Here is a 17,707-nt window from a genome sequence, read left to right on the forward strand (position 1 = left end):
CTAGAACAGTTTAAACATGGAGCTTATTCATAGTATTAAAGTTATAATTATTCATGTTTTAAAGTGTCTGTGTCCCTCGCTCGTCCAGGTCTGATCCAGAGCAAAAGACAAAGATTAAATCTGTGACTGGACAAATGTTTGTAGGACTGAAGACGCTCCTCTGTTCATCTAAGACGCTTCTTTTTAAACTGTCAGCAGCTTCATTTATTAATCGTTAATCACAGTTATTCTGGTCGTGATAATCATGACACCAGATTTCAGTATCGTCTTGTGTTGAGGTTCATTTCTGGACAAATGAAGATCTTTTTTAGTGACGTGTGTGAACCAAAGTTTACACAGTGTCATCGTGTTTAACGTCTCCAGATGATGATGTTTATGTTTGTACAGGATGTAAATGATGTAATTAAAGAGAAGTGTGTGTCTGTGCTGATCTGTTTATTCTTCATGTCACACACATAATAATAATAACGTGTGAGCGCCGCCTCGTTGGTTTTACTCTCAAACTCACAGACTCGCCGCTGGATCTTTAACCCCGTGTTGTTGCACAGACTCTTTCAGGAGCAGATCTGATCACATAAAGTCCGTGATTCAACCTTGAAAGTTTCTCTTCTGAGACGTAACGAGGCCAGGTGTGTCTGAAAGAAACTGAGGAAGAGCTGAAAACTGCAGGAGGTTTGTGTAAAAGACAAACTTCAGGACGATTATAACGACACTGTGAAGGTGCAGCGTGAACATAACACTGTGGAGGTCAACGCTCTGAGGGGGATGAAGGTGGAGAAGTGGTGCCTACAGTAAAAACATGTCCATTTACCCCGTCTCTATCGAGCGGACAGATGTGACAGGGATCAACGGACGTTTTAGGGAGTTTATTCTGATATTTACACAAAAACAAATGCATCACTGTTTCGTGCCTCTCCCTCTTCCACAGTCGGGTCCATAAAGGCCTGTCCTTCTGGAAAAGTCCTGAACTTTATAAGGTCTTTGGTGTTAAACTCACCCCTGTAGATCTGAGAATCAAACACCACGTCCTCCCAGAATCTCTGCGATGCAAAACGTGTGCGACTTTAACGACGATAAAGGTGACGCAGATCCAAGGAATTATCACCTCTGTTTTCAAGTCCACCTTTAAGAAACAAACATATGCTGAAGACGTCCCTGCGCTACAACGATTAAAACAGAGTCTGTACACACTCACTTTAGACCAGGGCTGTGAGATCCATCTTTTGTGCTTTGGAAGAGAAACCTTTGTGCAGCTCTGATTGATTTATATTTTGATTTCCTGTTTCACACTTCTGTCACTACCTTCAAAATCTGCACTGCTTAAAACATGAGCGTTATGAATCCATCTCCACTTTTCACACGTTTATGACAAACTGAGGCTCTCCCCTGATTCTAAACACCTCAGCTCTCAATTAGTGACTCGCTCCGTCTGACTCCACCACGGACTGAGTGAAGAAGTGACTGAGTGAAGAAGTGACTGAGTGAAGAAGTGACTGAGTGAAGAAGTGACTGAGTGAAGAAGTGACTGAGTGAAGAAGTGACTGAGTGAAGAAGTGACTGAGTGAAGAAGCGACTGAGTGAAGAAGCGACTGAGTGAGTCTGACGTCACAGCTTCAGCCCCAAATGAAGCTCATCCAGGCCGGAGCAGGTGTAGAGACGATTTACACGTATCATAGCAACCAAAGAGCCAATGTGGAGCCAGGCTGTTGAAGGTAACGCCCCTCCCCGCCCACACCACTGGTTTAGCTTAGCACGATCACTTCCTGTTTGTAACGCGGCTAGCAGGTTAGCTATGTCCATTTATATACAGTTGTCCCTCGCTCAATCGCAGTTCGCCTTTCGTGGTCTTATTGTTTCGTGGATTTTGCGTTGTGTCGTGCGTCCTGATTGGCTGTTGGACTGTAGACCATTGTGTCGTGCGTCCTGATTGGCTGTTGGACTGTAGACCATTGTGTCGTGCGTCCTGATTGGCTGTTGGACTGTAGACCATTGTGTCGTGCGTCCTGATTGGCTGTTGGACTGTAGACCATTGTGTCGTGCGTCCTGATTGGCCGTTGGACTGTAGACCATTGTGTCGTGCGTCCTGATTGGCCGTTGGACTGTAGACCATTGTGTCGTGCGTCCTGATTGGCTGTTGGACTGTAGACCATTGTGTCGTGCGTCCTGATTGGCTGTTGGACTGTAGACCATTGTGTCGTGCGTCCTGATTGGCTGTTGGACTGTAGACCATTGTGTCGTGCGTCCTGATTGGCTGTTGGACTGTAGACCATTGTGTCGTGCGTCCTGATTGGCTGTTGGACTGTAGACCATTGTGTCATGCGTCCTGATTGGCTGTTGGACTGTAGACCATTGTGTCGTGCGTCCTGATTGGCTGTTGGACTGTAGACCATTGTGTCGTGCGTCCTGATTGGCCGTTGGACTGTAGACCATTGTGTCGTGCGTCCTGATTGGCCGTTGGACTGTAGACCATGGTGTCGTGCGTCCTGATTGGCTGTTGGACTGTAGACCATTGTGTCGTGCGTCCTGATTGGCTGTTGGACTGTAGACCATTGTGTCGTGCGTCCTGATTGGCTGTTGGACTGTAGACCATTGTGTCGTGTGTCCTGATTGGCCGTTGGACTGTAGACCATGGTGTCGTGCGTCCTGATTGGCCGTTGGACTGTAGACCGTTGTGTCGTGCGTCCTGATTGGCTGTTGGACCAGTGTAGAGTCTATGGTCCACAGAACATTTGCAGGTTTCTGGGTTAAAGATGTAAATTTGCACGTTTCAGTTGGACTCTGAGAGGACGCTTTGCCGCAGATTGATTCTTTTTCCGTTATTATCTTTATCGTTTCCCGTCCGAGGTGGCGCTCGGGTCAAACTCGTCTAAAACAGAGTCTTCCTGTTGTGATAATGTCCCTGTGCTCTACGTGCTCGTCTCTTCTGCTTTTCGTTCCACGTTTCAAACACCTTTCAGAGTGTTATTCCAGAGACATTAAAGCGGATTAGAGCTGATCCATATTTGGACGCTCTACAAACATCCTGGACTTTTGGCAGCGCCGCAGCTCGTGAAGCCGGTGGCCAAAAAAATGTGTTTTGTCGACCTGGAAGTCCAACACATCTCCAAATCTGAACGCTGGCTCCGTGGAATGGCGTCTGTTTTTCAAATCGAGCGTGTTTGATTAGAAACTATGAACCGGAGACAGAAATGAAGTAAAACGAGGCCCCGGTTCATGTCCGAGCTCTGGGGGGTTTATTCTGCAGGTTATGGTCAGGGGTTTGATTCGGTCTGAGTCACGATCACGACTCAACTCTCCTTCGACATGTGACACACGGAACATTATCCAGGGGACGTTTTATTAGCACCAGTCCTCATTCTGCTGGTGGTTTTACAAATAAACAAAAAAGGAAGAAAAGCAGGGACGAAATATACAGCACTGAAAATAAATACATAAATAAGTAAACAATAAATAAATGAATCATGTACAGGTAAAATCAGTCCATGTTCCCTTCATTGTGTTTGTCGTCCCTCAAAATGATTCAAAAATGGAGTCCAGGTCTCTAAAAATTGCTGTGTGGTTCTCTTTGGCTATATGTTTTTTGTTTTATTTTTATTTTTTTCTTTTATTTACCTATTTGCAAAACAATGTTCCAGTACAATGCATAAATAAAAACATTAAATAAATAAGAATAATATCAATAATGGTCCTAGTACAAAGTCCAGGTCTCTAAAAATTGCTGTGGTTCTCCATTTTGTTACTTAAGTAAAAAGTAACTCAAGTAAAAAAAATTGACTTAAGTAAAAGTATTTAAGTACCTGTTAAAAAATGTACTTTAATAGTAAAAAGTAAAGGCGTAAATGTGGTGATATTGATTTAAAATGAGGTCACAGAAACAATATGAATCCATGTCTTAGTTTTTCTTGTGATTTTCGTGTTTTTATTTTCATTTTGCTCAAAGTCGAAGCTTCAATTTGAAAACTTTAGTCACAAACGTGGTAAAAATAACTCCTCAAATCATATGAAAAGTACTTTTACTTTTCTGTGCAAAGTACAAATACTGCTCTCAGATGTACTCAAGTACAGATACTAAAATGTTTACTTGAGTTACTCCTTTGTCTTCGTTTCGTTCCACCTCTGAGAGTTTTAGTTATTTTTCCTGTGATTATTTTCGATCTGTGGAGGGTTGAATCACTTCTGACTCATTTCAGACACATTATCGTGTTTCATTTCTGCCGTTTCTGTTTTTAAACATTGTAAGAAGAGTTTTAGTCGGATGTGTCAGTGGCAGAAATGAGTTTCAGCTCTATCGTTTATCGTCTATATTTACTTCAAAATATGTCACGACAGACCGGCTTTTTGTGTTCTGCTGCTCTTGTGTTCTGTTCTTTAAAAAATAATAATATAATATTTTTAAAAAGAACTTCAAAGAGACCACATATTTTACAGAAAAAATAATAAATATACTATTATTTGTAAAAAAGAACTTCCTAAAGGCCACATATTTTACAGACTTCTTTTCTTTTGTGTCCTCTGGGCGTGTGTCTTTCCTCAGGGCTGAATCTCTGGTCTTGTGACGCCTCTTCAGGCCACGCCTCCGGCCCCTCGTCACTCATTTATTGACGTGACGTGTCTTTATTCTGTGACGTCTCGCTCCTGAACCTGCTCAACGCCGCGTTTGTCCACCTCACACTGTACATTTCCTCAGTCTGCCTGCTCATGCCGTTCTTCTCATGTTAAACCAACATTATGTTAAAGAGCAGAGAAGCGCCCGTGGGTTTGTGTCGTCAGCACATTACGGCGTCTTATGTGTGTTTCCAGGATTTAGTGTATTCTCTGGTGTATTTTATAGATTTAGTGTATTCTCTGGTGTATTTTATAGATTTAGTGTATTCTCTGGTGTATTTTATAGATTTAGTGTATTCTCTGGTGTATTTTATAGATTTAGTGTATTCTCTAGTGTATTTTATAGATTTAGTGTATTCTCTGGTGTATTTTATAGATTTAGTGTATTCTCTAGTGTATTTTATGGATTTAGTGTATTCTGTAGTGTATTTTATAGATTTAGTGTATTCTCTGGTGTATTTTATAGATTTAGTGTATTCTGTAGTGTATTTTATAGATTTAGTGTATTCTCTGGTGTATTTTATAGATTTAGTGTATTCTCTGGTGTATTTTATAGATTTAGTGTATTCTCTGGTGTATTTTATAGATTTAGTGTATTCTCTAGTGTATTTTATAGATTTAGTGTATTCTCTGGTGTATTTTATAGATTTAGTGTATTCTCTAGTGTATTTTATGGATTTAGTGTATTCTGTAGTGTATTTTATAGATTTAGTGTATTCTCTGGTGTATTTTATAGATTTAGTGTATTCTGTAGTGTATTTTATAGATTTAGTGTATTCTCTGGTGTATTTTATAGATTTAGTGTATTCTCTGGTGTATTTTATAGATTTAGTGTATTCTCTAGTGTATTTTATAGATTTAGTGTATTCTCTGGTGTATTTTATAGATTTAGTGTATTCTCTGGTGTATTTTATAGATTTAGTGTATTCTCTGGTGTATTTTATAGATTTAGTGTATTCTCTGGTGTATTTTATAGATTTAGTGTATTCTCTGGTGTATTTTATAGATTTAGTGTATTCTCTAGTGTATTTTATAGATTTAGTGTATTCTCTAGTGTATTTTATGGATTTAGTGTATTCTCTGGTGTATTTTATAGATTTAGTGTATTCTCTGGTGTATTTTATAGATTTAGTGTATTCTCTGGTGTATTTTATAGATTTAGTGTATTCTCTGGTGTATTTTATAGATTTAGTGTATTCTCTGGTGTATTTTATAGATTTAGTGTATTCTCTAGTGTATTTTATAGATTTAGTGTATTCTCTAGTGTATTTTATAGATTTAGTGTATTCTCTAGTGTATTTTATAGATTTAGTGTATTCTCTAGTGTATTTTATAGATTTAGTGTATTCTCTAGTGTATTTTATGGATTTAGTGTATTCTGTAGTGTATTTTATGGATTTAGTGTATTCTGTAGTGTATTTTATGGATTTAGTGTATTCTGTAGTGTATTTTATAGATTTAGTGTATTCTGTAGTGTATTTTATGGATTTAGTGTATTCTCTGGTGTATTTTATAGATTTAGTGTATTCTCTAGTGTATTTTATAGATTTAGTGTATTCTGTAGTGTATTTTATAGATTTAGTGTATTCTCTGGTGTATTTTATGGATTTAGTGTATTCTCTGGTGTATTTTATAGATTTAGTGTATTCTCTGGTGTATTTTATAGATTTAGTGTATTCTCTGGTGTATTTTATGGATTTAGTGTATTCTCTAGTGTATTTTATAGATTTAGTGTATTCTCTGGTGTATTTTATAGATTTAGTGTATTCTCTGGTGTATTTTATGGATTTAGTGTATTCTCTAGTGTATTTTATAGATTTTGTGTATTCTCTAGTGTATTTTATAGATTTAGTGTATTCTCACCTCTTATATTTGGAGCACTGCCCTGGTCTTGGGAGAAAATATAGATGTGAATTGTCCAGACACCTGATGATGGGTGGTGTCCTGCTACATCACGAGCTACATCACATTAGCCTGCATTAGCTTAATAGTGCCATTACCATGTGTGTGTGTGTGTGTCTCTCCTCCAGAGATTCTCGGGGAACGTGAACTCCGAGGCCGTGGTGGTGAACAAGCTGAGCCACTCCATAAAAACTCGATTTCTGCGTTTCGTTCCTTTCACCTGGAACCCGAGCGGCTGGATGGGGCTGAGGGTGGAGGTGTACGGCTGCACCTACAGTGAGTATCACTCTGTGTGTCTGTGTGTCAGTCCAGGTGTGATCCAGAGACTCTTTATGTAAATGGACATGGCTCCAGGTCACTCTCTCTGTCCTCTCTCTGTCCTCTCTCTGTCTCTGCTGCTTCAGACTCATTCTGGTCTTAAATGTTCGTATTAACCCTCTACATGATCCTGGGGTTTTTATTTCACTATTATGATATGAACATTAATAACAGACAAATCAGACATGTTTTATTTCTTTTTTTAAATTTCTTTTTGAGTTGTTGTTTTTTTTTTTTTTGTTATTTTGAGAGTAGTTTGTTTTTTTTAGGTAATTTTGAATACATTATTTTCTTATTTTGATTTTTTTTCCAGTTATTTTGAGTTATTTTGGGTTTTTTTTCTTATTTTAAGTTTTTCTTTTATTATTTTGAGTTCAGTTATTTATTATTTGTTATATAGATTTTTTTTGTGTTTTTTCCGTTATTTTGAGGTTTGTTTTTTTTTAGTTATTTTGATTTCATTTATTTATTTATTTTTATTTTGAGGAGTTCTTTTTTTGTTTTTTGTTTTTTTGTTTTTTTGTTTTTTTGTGGGGTTTTTTTTTTTTTTTTTTGAGTTTTTAATGTTCGTATTAACCCTCTACATGATCCTGGGGTTTTATTTCACTATTGTGTCTGTAAATGTAAATATGAACATAAATAACAGATCAGGTCCTTCTGTCCTCGCTCGGTCACTTCTTTCAGTCTGTGGTGTGTCCTTCAGTCGTCCAGGTGTGGTCCAGAAACAGAGACACAGTTGAACTGGAGCGTTTGGAAATAATCAAACTGTGAAATGAGTTAATTAAGAATATAATTATGCTCTGGGTCCGTTCATGACTGATTCTCTGATCTTGTTGTGATTCAGTTTAATCTTGACACTTCAGTCTGAACTCGACCTCGATAACACACTCTGAACTTTAATATATCGCTGAAGTAAAAACAGACGATAAACAATAATAATGCCACAAAAACTATTATAAATCTACAATATTGTTCAAAATCATGAGCTGCGATAAACAAACTGCAGAATGAAACACTTCAGTCGTTAGTTAGAGTCACAGAAGTTATTTATTTAAACTTTTACATCTTAAATCTGATGAAATAAACACAAAATAAACACATGTCACAGAAAAAATAACACGATAAACACTGAGCCCAAAAACATCCTGTTCTCATAAACTGATGAGTCGATCGTGTCCGGTCAGTTCCATTGAGGACGTTTGTTTATGCTCTGGTCATTTTACAGCTTGTTTTTCTGTATTTTGGCTCAACAAATGAAAGTTCTGTCCATTTTCACTGTTGACGGGTCAGACATTGGGACTAACGGACATTTCTTAAAATAAAACTGGAACAGATCACTGGTTTTGTATAAATCCACTGGTCAGTCTGGACAGAGGAGCTGTTGTCCCGGGCCCCAGGGAGGACCAGAGTCTGATCCTCTTTAGATTTGAAGGGGCCCCATACAAGGCCCCGAGACCCCCACATTTCTGTCAACGGACCTGTGCATGAAAAAGTCTACAGTTTATGTCGCTATAAGATGGAACTTCTGTGTGTGGCTTTAAAAAAAAAAAGTATTTTCACTTTAAAATATTCAGATGAAACCAGATGGTTACACACACACACACACACACACCCACACCCCCACCCACACACACACATACACACACACTATATACAAAGACAGATTCACTTTTTTTTCTCTCTGTCTGACATGAAATCAGACTAAACTTTTCCTGTTTTGGGTCAATTAGAATTAACAAAATTATTTCTATTTGTTAAATGTCACAAAATGATTTTTTAGATTTTTTTTCTTTTAATACAATAAGATTAACATGATTTTAAATGATTTAGTGAAACCCAGATGATGTCATGTGTTTAGAAGCTTCTGATTGGTTTATTGACACCACCTGAGTTTATTAGAGACTCACCTGTGGATGTGTCTGAAGCTCACCTGAAACAACAGAACACACGGAACAACAGAACAAAAAAACACCCGGAACAACAGAACATACAGAAAAACAACAATAGACAGTGTGTGTGAGACAGAGACGATGTGTGTGTGAGACGGAGACAGTCTGTGTTTAACATGACAAGAGTCATGTGACGCGAGCGACGCGTTTAAGAACAATCGTGGATAAATACATTTAATGTGGGGAGTGAGCAGCTCTCACACTGTAAAACACAAACTGAAGCCTCGAGTAATGAGCTGTAAGACCATCACAAATGCCCCGTGGAGAGAGACTGTTTATGAGCCCTGTCTGTCTCACACACAGTCTCTGTCTCACACACACCATCTCTGTCTCACACACACTGTCTGTCTCAGAATCAGAATCAGAATCAGAATCACTTTTATTGATCCCCGAAGGGAAATTCTCTTAGTTAACAAATGCCACAACCACAGGATAGAATTTAAGAATAAGAATAAAAAGTCATTTAAATAAGAATAAAATTGTGCAATAAGAATAAGTGTCATGCAATAAGAATAAAGTGTCAGTGTTAAACAAAATAAATAAATAGATCATCTCACAAAATCACACACTATTTACATCTATGTACAAAGTGGAATATTGGAGTATTGAAGTGTTTGGTTAGAGAACGGAGTTTAACAGTTTGATGGTGACAGGCAGGAAAGATTTCCTGTGTCTCTCAGTGGAGCAGCGTGGCAGTAACAGTCTGTGGCTGAACGAGCTCTTCAGATTGGCCAGCACCTCGTGGAGGGGGTGGAGGGGAGAGTCCACACACCGTCTCTGTCTCACACACACACATGTCTCTGTCTCACACACTGTCTCTTTCTCACACACCTTCTCTGTCTCACGGCGCTGAGCTGGAGCAGATGTTTTTATTTCCACATTATAGACTGTGTAAAGAAGTGGATTAAGTGAGTGTGACATCACCCATAGCATTAAGCTAGCAGTTATAGCGGCCATTTTGAAGCTGACTTACATATTAGGAATTTCGACCGTGAGTATCATAGCAACCAATCAGAAGTCATAGAGCCAATCAGAAGTGAGGCTGTTGAAGGTAATGCCTCTTCCCGCCCACAACCACTGGTTTAACAGGGAGCGGGCGCTTAGCGACGCTGTCAATCAAACCTGCTGCTAAAGTTAGCTGAGAAAGAAGGACCTGATTTGTCTTTTATTAATGTTCAGATCTTGATTTACAGACACAGGTGAAATAAAAACCCCAACATTTACCTTTGGTTTTATGATTTATGATTGGATTATGCTCTTGTAATCGAGCTCACGCATAAAACTGCAAAGAAATGAAAAAAAAAAAAAACTATGGCTGAAGAAGAACAGTGTTTTTCAAAAAACTCAGCTCTCTGAAGGAAGAGGATCTGTATCATTTCTTTAGAGCCTGGATCACAGTTTACAGAGCGTTAGCATACATGCTAATGCCTCACATGGGACAGACGCACTTCAGATTAACATCTCACACAGAAGATTTACAGACGCACAGCAGGTTTTTGTGGAAGTTTAACACGTTGGACAGACGAGTGTAAATGATCTGAGACACGCTGCAATAAAAGTCAGACTGAATGAGTCTATATGGTTCTCATTCACAAAGTTAAAACAGAAGAATAAATGCACACAAAAGACTTCACCTGAGACACAAAAGAGACAAACCTGTCCACCTAGAGGAGGTGTGCAGGAGGAGGTGTGCAGAAGGAGGTGTGCAGAAGGAGGCACTGTTGGGTCCATGCGGTGTATAGTGTCACGATTAAGAAAATAAAACTGGAGAAAGAAATGAATATGTCACAGTGGGCGTGTCACAGTGGAGGTGTCACAGTGGGCGTGTCACAGTGGGCGTGTCACAGTGGGCGTGTCACAGTGGGCGTGTCACAGTGGGCGTGTCACAGTTAAACATGGAGATGGTGGACAGGGGCTGTAATGGCGGCGGTGTGTTGTAGGTCCGGTGTGTTTTAGTTGTGACGCACGGCGAGCTGCTGTGAGACGCACAAACACATTAGTAAACACAAGGCTCTCCTGGTTGTGCTGGAGAACAGGTCTGAGTCCAGTGTGACCAGATTAACAGGAGGAGAGAGACGGATCCTCCTGCAGCTCCTCCTGCAGCTCCTCCACAGCTCCTCCTGCAGCTCCTCCTGCAGCTCCTCCTGCAGCTCAGGGCACATTAAATGGGCTTTTTTTCTTTGTTGTTGTTTGTTTGTTGAATGGAAAATCAGATTCCAGACAAAAGAATTTCCAAAACAATCAGCCGTTTGCCAAAAATTCTTATAAAAATGATATGAGTGTGATTTATGGAACAGAAAGAACAAACAGCAGGAAAAAGGGTCTGAAGAGAACGATTTTAAACATGTTTACATTATCAGTCTATTTATTTATTTATTTATTTATATCTGTGTTCCATGAGTCACAGTCGTGTTTAATGGAGCTAAAAATGATCCAGACGTGTTTGTAACAGGTCAGATTTGTAAAAATACAACTTTAATATGACACGTTTTGGGTCATTGTCCAGTAAATCGTCTTATTGCACCAGTTTATAAAACTAAATGTGATATCTGCTGAATTGATACGTTGGAAGCTGATCTGATTCATCAAAATGTTCAATATCGGCACGTCCTCCTTGTGTCTGAGGCGTTACACAGAGAGCCGTCCCCTGGTCTGGGACAAACCTGAAGGACACGTTTCACACAGACGTTCAGCTGAAACATGAACACAGACGTTACATTAACACGGTGGAAATGGAGGAACAAATGTGTCTCATATTTTAGTTGGAAAAAGCCTCTGTCGCAGTAACTGTAGTGAAGCTGTTTGGAGCGAAAGTCACACGGTTTTAAAATGTGAAAGTAGATATTTGTCACAGATTAAACTATTGATCTGATCGTCCATGTCAAAGACTCAATAATCCAACAAATCACAGTTTTCATTACGAGTCTTGTTCCTGCAGCTCTCTGCTTTATTCTGTCATAATTATTCACTGATTTAGCTGCTTTTCAAATCACACAGTAAATATAACGTCTGTGTATTAGCACGTCTATATTAGCACGTCTGTATATTAGCACATGTGTGTATATTAGCACATCTGTATATTAGCACGTCCGTATATTAGCACATCTGTATATTAGCATGTGTGTATATTAGCATGTCTGTATATTAGCACATCTGTATATTAGCATGTGTGTATATTAGCATGTCCGTATATTAGCACATCTGTATATTAGCACGTCCGTATATTAGCACATCTGTATATTAGCACGTCCGTATATTAGCACATCTGTATATTAGCATGTGTGTATATTAGCATGTCTGTATATTAGCACATCTGTATATTAGCATGTGTGTATATTAGCATGTCTGTATATTAGCACATCTGTATATTAGCATGTGTGTATATTAGCATGTCTGTATATTAGCACATCTGTATATTAGCACGTCCGTATATTAGCACATCTGTATATTAGCATGTGTGTATATTAGCATGTCTGTATATTAGCACATCTGTATATTAGCATGTGTGCATATTAGCATGTGTGTATACTAGCACATCTGTATATTAGCATGTGTGAAGCCTTTCTCACATGAGCAGAGGAGGCTCTCCTTTAGCGTCTGTGCTAATCTGTGCTACACATTTCATTATTGGCCCCAGACCCAGATTTCCTGGCGTAAATGTCCAGACTTAATGTGTCTTGTGCTTTGTCCTGTCACTGTGTCACACACACACACTGTGTCACACACACTGTGTCGCGCACACACTGTGTCACACACACTGTGTCGCACACACACTGTGTCGCACACACTGTGTCGCACACACACACGTTCACATTGTTGGTTCCAGATCTTTCTGCCCACAGCTTTGGCAAAAACATGTTGCCATTTCAATGCAAAATGTCTGAAAGGCAACAGAAAAATGTTTTAGTTAAAGCATCAGTCCTGCAGCTCCATGTTCTGCAGGTCCATGTTCTTCAGGTCCATGTTCTTCAGGTCCATGTCCTGCAGGTCCATGTCCTGCAGGTCCATGTTCTGCAGGTCCATGTTCTGCAGGTCCATGTTCTGCAGGTCCATGTTCTGCAGGTCCATGTTCTTCAGGTCCATGTTCTGCAGGTCCATGTTCTGCAGGTCCAGTCTTTATATTTGTGTGACTTCTGTAGTAAAACTAATCAGACATAAATAAACATGCAGTGTTTTTGTACTTTTATCTCCCGTTGCTCTGCAGACTCTTTATCGTTCTACGTGCCTTGTAATCGTCCATTATGTTTCAAAGTGCTGACTCCCTGGATGCCGTTGGTCTGGGATTGATTTTTTCCTGTTGGTTCCTGTTCGTTCCAGAGTCGTTCGTGGCCGACTTTGATGGAAGGAGCTCGCTGCTGTATCGGTTTAACCAGAAGTCCATGTCGACAGTGAAAGACGTGATCTCTCTGCGCTTCAAGAGCCAGCGGTCCGAGGGCGTCCTGCTGCACGGGGAGGGTCAGAGGGGGGATTACATCACTCTGGAGCTGCACCGCGGACGACTGGACCTCTACCTCAGCTTAGGTACCCCCTGCTTCACTCAGGGACTGCAGGGAGTGTGTGTGACTGTCGGGTTTTATGGACAGAAGCAGGTTTGGGCTGTTTTTTTGGATATAGGATTAATCAGAGTGTGGTTAAATTGGCATTTTACACGTCGTTTTATCTCAAAAGCCCCACCATGGAACTTTTTAGCCAAAAAAATCAGCCCCTTCTGTCTGGTCTTTTATTATTTTTCGTTCTCGTGTGTAATAAAAGTCCCTGAGGCTCGTCTGCAGTTAAAACATGTCTGAGGGATTCTGTTTTATATTTACTCAGCTCCACACGAGTCATGGCTGTTTGCATTATCCAATTATATTGAATTAGCTTTAAGCTAACGTCAGACGATTGTTTTAGGGACTTGAGTTTTCTTTGTTCAAGTCCAACTTCAGTGATTGAAGTTTGGAGAATGATGTTTCTGAGGAGCCGGCGATAATCCCATTATAGAACGATGAAATCAGGTCTTTGTGTGGTAATGAACTCCTCGAGCGGAGTAAGACTTGGAATTTAAAAACATTGATTTTGCTTTGAAGAAAGAAAACTTTAGTGTGTCAAATTTTGTAATTAACTCCTCAAAAGATCATTGTTCCTCAGCAAAAAGATCATCTACTTTTTCAAGAGCCTTTTTGGCCCAAAGCTGCAGTCCTGTGTCCGTCCTCATTTGAATCGTGTGTTTCTCCAAATAAATATGACAAAACTGAAATGACATGATCAAAGTTCATGAATCCTGATTTTAACTCTAAGATGATCAGGATCAGCCTTAAACTGCTTTGGTTTTGCAGAAAACATTTATAAATTAAGTACATATATAAACTGATTCAGGAGGGATTTTTCTGGGAGGAGAAATAAAACTTAATTGTTCGTTAGTAAAAGCCAAAGTTAAATCTGTCACTGGACAAATGGCTGTAGGACTGAAGACGTTTGCTGCTCGTCCAAGACTCTTCTTCAGTTGTGGTCAGATTTCTGCTGGACACTGCCTTATATCTGTCTGAAGCTAACTACACTGAAACTGTAAACAACTTAATGGACCTACTGGCTCACTCTATTGTTCTCTTTGTTTCCCTTGTTTGCTTTGGGTCTGAGGATGGAGTTATAGATGATGTCTCAGGCCTCTATTCCTGTTTAAGGAAGGGTTGTCTTTCCTAACAAAAGTTGCATCAAACTAAGGAAAGAAAGAGAAGAACAGAGCGAGGGTGTCGGCCCATTAAGTCTGAAACTGTAAAGAGAAGCTGTTTACAGTTTCAGAGTCGTTAGCGCCTCCTTCAGACAGATATAAGGCAGTGTCCAGTAGGAATCTGACCACAACTGAAGAAGTGTCTTATAGGAGTGAAGACGTTTGGAAGAGCAGCCACTCCTACAGTTTCACTCCTACAACGTTTTGTCCAGTTACAGATTCAACTTTTGTCTTTTCCTCTGGATCAGACTTGGACAAATGAGGGACACAGACATAAATGTTTGTTGTCATTAAAGACTGGGACACTTCACACCCCCTGCATCAAACGGGACATAAAGATACACACATTCTGGAACATTTCTTACTCCAAATAAATTTCCTGATTAACACTGACATTTTAGTAACATTCCAACAGGTGGCGCCAGGGGGATATTTTACAAATATACATGAGTTTGGGTAATATTTACATTTTGACAATAGTGATCCTACCACAGCGATAGCATTAGCACAAAAAGGCTTTGAAATATATTCTACAAACTTATTTCAAACTTTAAATATGGATTTCTGTGGAATTATTGATGCTGTCGTCACAAAATAAAACTGTAGTGATCCTGACACCTGCTCTACACCTGCAGTCCTACACTTTCAACACAGACTGTTTATATAAACGGACATGGCTAACCTGCTAGATGCTACGCTACGAACAGGAAGTGATCATGGGCGCACTTCCTGCTCCATCGACTCTGGCTGGTCGTCTGAGTGGTCATAGGCATGGTAGTCTGTGTGGTCGTCTGTGTGTTCGTCTGCGTGGTCGTCTGTGTGGTCGTTCGTGTGGTTGTTCGTGTGGTCCTCTGTGTGGACATCTGTGTGGACATCTGTGGTCGTCTGTCTGGTCATCTGCCTGGTCGTCTGCGTGGTCATCTGTGTGGACATCTGTGTGGTTGTCTGTGTGGTCATCTGCGTTGTCATTCGTGTGGTCGTCTGTGTGGTCCTCTGTGTGGACATCTGTCTGGTCGTCTGTGTGGTCATCTGCGTGGTCTTCTGCGTGGTTGTTTGCGTGGTCGTCTGTGTGGTCGTTCGTGTGGTTGTTCGTGTGGTCCTCTGTGTGGTCATCTGCGTTGTCATTCGTGTGGTCGTCTGTGTGGTCATCTGCGTGGTCTTCTGCGTGGTTGTTTGCGTGGTCGTCTGTGTGGTCATTCGTGTGGTTGTCTGCGTGGTCGTCTGCGTGGCCATCTGCGTGGCCGGCTGCGTGGTCCTTTGTGTGGTCAACTGTGTGGTTATCTGTCTGGTCATCTGTGTGGTCGTCTGGGTGGTCATCTGTGTGGTCGTCTGGGTGGTCGTCTGGGTGGACATCTGTGTGGTCGTCTGGGTGGTCGTCTGTGTGGCCCTCTGGGTGGTCATCTGTGTGGTCGTCTGTGTGGTCCTCTGTGTGGACATCTGTGTGGTCGTCTGGGTGGTCGTCTGGGTGGTCCTCTGTGTGGTCGTCTGGGTGGTCGTCTGTCAGCCGCTGCCTCGCTCTGTCCAGGCCCTGACTCGCTCGTTCTCGGTCATTTCGAGGTGTCAGAGCGGTCTTTGTGTTTGTGTCCAGATGACAGCGGTGGCGGCAGACAGAGGTCCGGCGTGAACAGACTTGTTGCCGTGACGGTGGGCAGTCTCCTGGACGACCAGCACTGGCACGGCGTCCTGATCGAGCGCTTCAACAAACAGGTCAACCTCAGCGTGGACGCGCACACGCACCACTTCACCACCAGGGGGGACGGCCAGTCACTGGAGGTGGACTATGAGGTGAGGACAGTGACGCTTTTACCCCACAGACGCTGGGACGAGGGGTTAAGTGCGTTGCTTAAGGAATCGCACCGTCAACCCGTGGGTCAGACGGTCTGACCGCTCCACCAGGTCATGTGACAGGAGCTCAGTGGGCGTTCTGTCCACTGACCTGAAGGTTTGGTCGTTCAAATAAAATGTGACCTTTTCCATAGAGATCAGTAACACATTAGGCAAAGAAATAACATCTCCATGGAGACGAGCAAGTGATGGAAAGTGACACAGTGCACCTTTAACCTTAACATTAAACGGCAGAGTCTTAGTATTTCCTCAGTACATCTTTTACTCTTATGGGATGGTGTGAGAGTCGTAGAAATGGTCCTTTTCTTCTTCTTAAATGCCCCAATAAACCGTTAGTTCTGTCGTTACTGTCACACTCCACAAGATGAAGATGTGGAAGTGTTTAAATAAGAACGACTCAAACGGGCCAAACATCCTGAGGTAGTTCACTGTTTTTACATTTTATTCTGATTCACACGGTGTCTGGAGATAATGTAAAGGTCCAGAGTGATAATGTGTGACTTTGCTGAGCCTTATGTTTATAGTATAATACAAGTACAAGTACAAGTATAATCAGGATCATTGTTTTGTGTCGTAGTAAAAAGGCAAGGCAGGTTTATTTTTACAGTACAAAGTCATTCAAAGTGTTTTACAGTAGCAGTATTCACAGCTGCAGTCCACAGTTATATTTCAGAGTCTTTTTACTTTATTGTTTGTGTTTACTTGCAGTATTAAGCAGAGATGTTCAGTTCCGTGCAGATACCAGAGCACAGCGTAGTATTTATGAGGTAAAAAATGACCCAGATGTGTTTTGTAGCTTCAGAACAGCTTTAAACAAATACAAGTTTAATATTATGAGGTGTTTTGGGGCACACGTTGTCCTTTAAATCGTGTTTTTACATACATTTTCAGACTAAAATGGGATATCGACTGAACCGATACCTCAATACCTGATATCTAATCCAAATAAATGCTCTTATTCGGTCCCACTGTAGTACGATGCATCACTGGTATCAGCCCCGGACTCTTTCCCCTGTGGTAAATGCATCAGAGCAGACTTACATCACCTTGACGTCTGACCCACAAAAGCTGTTTAAAGAAGCGCGTGTAGCAATTAATGTTCCAGTTCAGGAGAAGAGACCCTTTTACCACAGAACAAAGAGCAGCCTGAACCTTCAAGTCAAGTTATTTCTGAAGTCTCCAAGGACCGGCCCACTGCCAAGAACAAACCATCCTGTACCGGAGAAGAGTCTTCAGCAGCCCTCAGCAGAGCGTTCAACCTCAGACCTCACGCTCCAGGAGAACCAGGAGGCGCGAACGGAACCAACGCCGGTCAATTAGGCCCGCTGAGATGATCGTCCAGAGAAAAGCACTTAGAGGAGAAGTGACACCACAGAGTCCA

General features: G+C 41.0%; 1 protein-coding gene across 1 annotated transcript in view; it reads left to right on the forward strand.

The window, feature by feature from the left end:
* LOC117389683 (contactin-associated protein-like 5) overlaps positions 1-17,707 on the forward strand; it is a 90,878-nt gene that overhangs the window by 12,923 nt on the left and 60,248 nt on the right. Inside the window, exons 3-5 of the mRNA XM_033987395.2 lie at positions 6,636-6,783; positions 13,092-13,295; positions 16,070-16,266. Of these exons, the coding sequence (XP_033843286.1) occupies positions 6,636-6,783; positions 13,092-13,295; positions 16,070-16,266 (549 nt within the window). The remainder of the gene's footprint in view (positions 1-6,635; positions 6,784-13,091; positions 13,296-16,069; positions 16,267-17,707) is intronic.

This window comes from Periophthalmus magnuspinnatus, chromosome 21, assembly GCF_009829125.3.
Source record: "Periophthalmus magnuspinnatus isolate fPerMag1 chromosome 21, fPerMag1.2.pri, whole genome shotgun sequence".
NCBI classification, from domain to species: domain Eukaryota; kingdom Metazoa; phylum Chordata; class Actinopteri; order Gobiiformes; family Gobiidae; genus Periophthalmus; species Periophthalmus magnuspinnatus.